This window comes from Papaver somniferum, chromosome 8, assembly GCF_003573695.1.
Source record: "Papaver somniferum cultivar HN1 chromosome 8, ASM357369v1, whole genome shotgun sequence".
Classification (NCBI taxonomy): domain Eukaryota; kingdom Viridiplantae; phylum Streptophyta; class Magnoliopsida; order Ranunculales; family Papaveraceae; genus Papaver; species Papaver somniferum.
This window is the reverse complement of record NC_039365.1, coordinates 158,723,132-158,726,252: the sequence shown is the minus strand read 5'-3', so window position 1 is coordinate 158,726,252 and position 3,121 is coordinate 158,723,132. Positions and strand designations below refer to the sequence as shown.

Here is a 3,121-nt window from a genome sequence, read left to right as displayed (position 1 = left end):
AATCGACTAGAATCTTTTCTTCAAGGTACATTCCTATGTTTTTATTTTTCTTGACACTTATTAACATTTTTTCAACAAATTTGAATTTGTGTGTGAACTTAGCAATTAATGAATCTTGTTAATCAGCTAATTAGACTTAAATCATCCACAAATTAGATCCTCCTAGTCAAACTGAAAAAACATGTAAAATTCAGTGTAACCGTGGTAAAAACCATGAATGGGGTTAAAAAAATAAACTGAACCATGGTTAAAAGTAGATTGTCCCCACCAAGTCAGCTTTGTCCCTAAAAAGTGAAAGAATTTCCTTTTTCTTTTCACTAAAATAAATCTTAAATGGATAAAAGTACAAATACGTATTTTAGTATAAAATACAGTATAAATACACAATTATGAGTGAGAGAAAGTGAAGTAGTACAGGTACTACAAAGAGGAGAGGAGTATATCAGAAGACTCAGCACTGCTTCCCTGATTTTGATGTATGAGAAACAAAGAAAGATAAAGAGAAGTACCACACAAGTTTGACACCACCATTGATATCTGCATTTCCCTCTTCTTCTTCATCTTCTTCATCATCATCTCTCAACCGAGGAAGAAACCAGGTGTGTATGTGTATTCATTCACTCATTAATTTTTACAGGTTTTTCTTATTGATATATATACCCAATGTTTAAATTTCATCTGGGTTTATCTTATTTTTTAGTGGTTTTGTTGATTTTTAGATGATTTTTTTTTGTTTGGGTATTTTACTGAATTTGAGATTGAGAATGTTAAGAGTTTGTGAATTTTTACATGCATGTCTTCAATTTGTTAGATCAAATTATGAAATAATATGTTTTGAATTTGATTTTGATAATGCAGGAAAAAGAGGGGTGATTCTGTTGTTTTTTTGAAAAAGGGGGGTTTAGGTTTTTTGATTTTTGAAGAAATGCTGAGAAAGAGGAGCAGATCATTCCAGAAAGATCATCAATACAAGGGACATTTGATGTCTGATTCATCATCGTCATCATCAGAATCGATTTATCAGGCTGATGTCTTGAAGCAGAAGCAGAAAAATGGTTCATTTTTCAGTATCCCTGGTTTGTTTGTAGGGTTTAATTTCGGGAAAGGTGTATCAGATGCTACTGATTCTTCAGTTAGAAGCCCTACTTCTCCTTTGGATTACAAGTTTCTGACTACTTTAGGTAATCCATTTAGGTCATCATTGAGTCAAGATGGTAGTGGTGGGGGGAATCAAAAGAGTTGGAATTGTGGTGGTAGTAAAGTAGGACTTGGGATTGTTGATTCTCTTAATGATGAACCTAAACCACCTCTAGAGTTGTCGAGCAGTAAGAATATGTTGTTTGGATCGAAGATGGGGATTCACATCCCTGCTTCTTCAAGTGGTCTTAGTGTTTCAGTGGATTCTGCCATGGAGACCAAATCCTTGCCTAGGGATTATGGGAGTGCTTCAAATGTGCAGATCAGTGCTGCTGATCTTCTTCAGTTTGTTGGCTCTGAGAGTGAATTTGGAACCGGAAGGATCCAGTTCGAAACCAAGACATTGGGAAGGAATCGATCTTGTTTATCAGATTCTGACAAGCTTATGTTGTCACCCTTAAACAGCTTAACATACTCTGACCCCATTTTGAGTTCCGAGAATTTTAGTTCGGATGAGAAAGTTAGATCAGGCTTACTTCCCATTACAGGTGGAGGTGCTGATTCTAACAATTTTTTAGGTATGAAGCCTAGTTCACTCCCAATGTCCTTTGGCTCTGGGAATGGAGTTATTGGGTCTGTCTCTGCGAGTGAGATTGAGCTCTCTGAAGATTATACCTGTGTAATTTCACATGGTCCAAACCCCAAAACAACTCATATTTTTTGTGACTGCATTTTGGAATGTCACACAGACGAGTTGGCTAATTGTAATAAGAAGAATGAGCAGGGGATTGAATCACCATGGATTGTTGAACCTACTGTTGGTTCCCCAGCCAATCCGCCGAAGGACTTTTTGAGCTTTTGTTTCCTTTGCGAGAAGAAACTGGAAGAGGGTAATGATATCTACATGTACAGGTATATAACCAAACATCTACCTCTAGTTATCTGGTCTGTCGTTGTTAAAGATAGTTCCCTATTTGCATTTTACTGAGTAGTTACACGTAGTTGATTTCTTAGCAATATGTTTTATCAATAGTTTGATACTGTCTGTATATAAGATGGTTGCATGATATAACTGTTTCTGTATTCAGACCTTGAACCGATTCTGAAAGAATGAATACCAAAACAAACCTTGAACCCTATTATTTGAGATTTTTTGGGTTCTTTTGATTATTGCAGAGGAGAGAAAGCATTCTGCAGTTCCAATTGCCGCTCTCAGGAAATTTTGTTCGAGGAGAAAATGGAAAAGGCTGGTAAGGAGAATTCCACCGAGAACTCTACTGAACCCACAAGCTGTGATGATATCTTCCTACCAGGTATGGTGGTAACCACCTAATAAGGGAAACACAGTTTCTTCTCCCAGGTCCCGTACACCAGGGTCCATGATTCACAAAATAAAGTAACAAAAAGTAAACGCTCGAGATCATCTGTTTTACAAAAGTGCTGTCTTATATGTGAATCAGTTAGCAGCCATGGATGGTCGCTTGTGTACATTGTTTCGTTTACTGGTTTATTTTTCTTTTTAATGGTGTACTAGTGAGACATGGGCAGTAACAAGCCTTTCTTTTTCGCTGTCTTCTAATTTTCATTATCGAAATATGGACACAATCTTTAGACTTCTATCGTCTTATAATTTTGTCAAAGAAGGGGTCGTTGTAGCCGGTTTTACGAGCTCCCCCCGCGTCTATTATCAAGGCAAGAGTTTTTATGTATAAGCCTTCGAACTCAATATATAAATGATATAAACTTTAGACTCTTTGTAATTATAGTCTTTATGGATGTGCTTCTTTTTGTTACTTATTATTGTAGCTTCAAAGTATAAGTTCTTTTCTGCTCGTCTTATATTGAGATTTGTCAATGAATCTGGTTATGTTGACTGCTTTTAGATGAAGTTTTTTTTATCTTGTAAGGTCTCTCTGGTAGTCTGGCTGCTAGATAACCTACTTTGTTCATTTTTGATATTCCTCCCCAGTTAGGCTCTGCTTCT

At 36.4% G+C, this 3,121-nt stretch overlaps 1 protein-coding gene across 1 annotated transcript; it reads left to right on the top strand.

The window, feature by feature from the left end:
* The first annotated feature begins 446 nt into the window (after window positions 1-446).
* Window positions 447-2,900, top strand: LOC113303690. Its single transcript, XM_026552749.1, has 3 exons — window positions 447-599; window positions 859-2,049; window positions 2,314-2,900. Exons 2-3 carry the CDS (start codon window positions 926-928, stop codon window positions 2,468-2,470), a joined length of 1,281 nt encoding a protein of 426 aa, XP_026408534.1. The 5' UTR covers window positions 447-599; window positions 859-925; the 3' UTR covers window positions 2,471-2,900.
* Window positions 2,901-3,121: the final 221 nt, after the last annotated feature.

What these genes read in the sequence shown, in the direction of transcription:
- LOC113303690 (XM_026552749.1), top strand. Translation starts at nt 926, where the DNA reads ATGCTGAGAAAGAGGAGCAGATCATTCCAGAAAGATCATCAATACAAG. An exon ending in AATGATATCTACATGTACAG is followed by an intron (nt 2,050 to 2,313) that starts GTATATAACCAA and finishes TGATTATTGCAG; the next exon opens with AGGAGAGAAAGCATTCTGCA.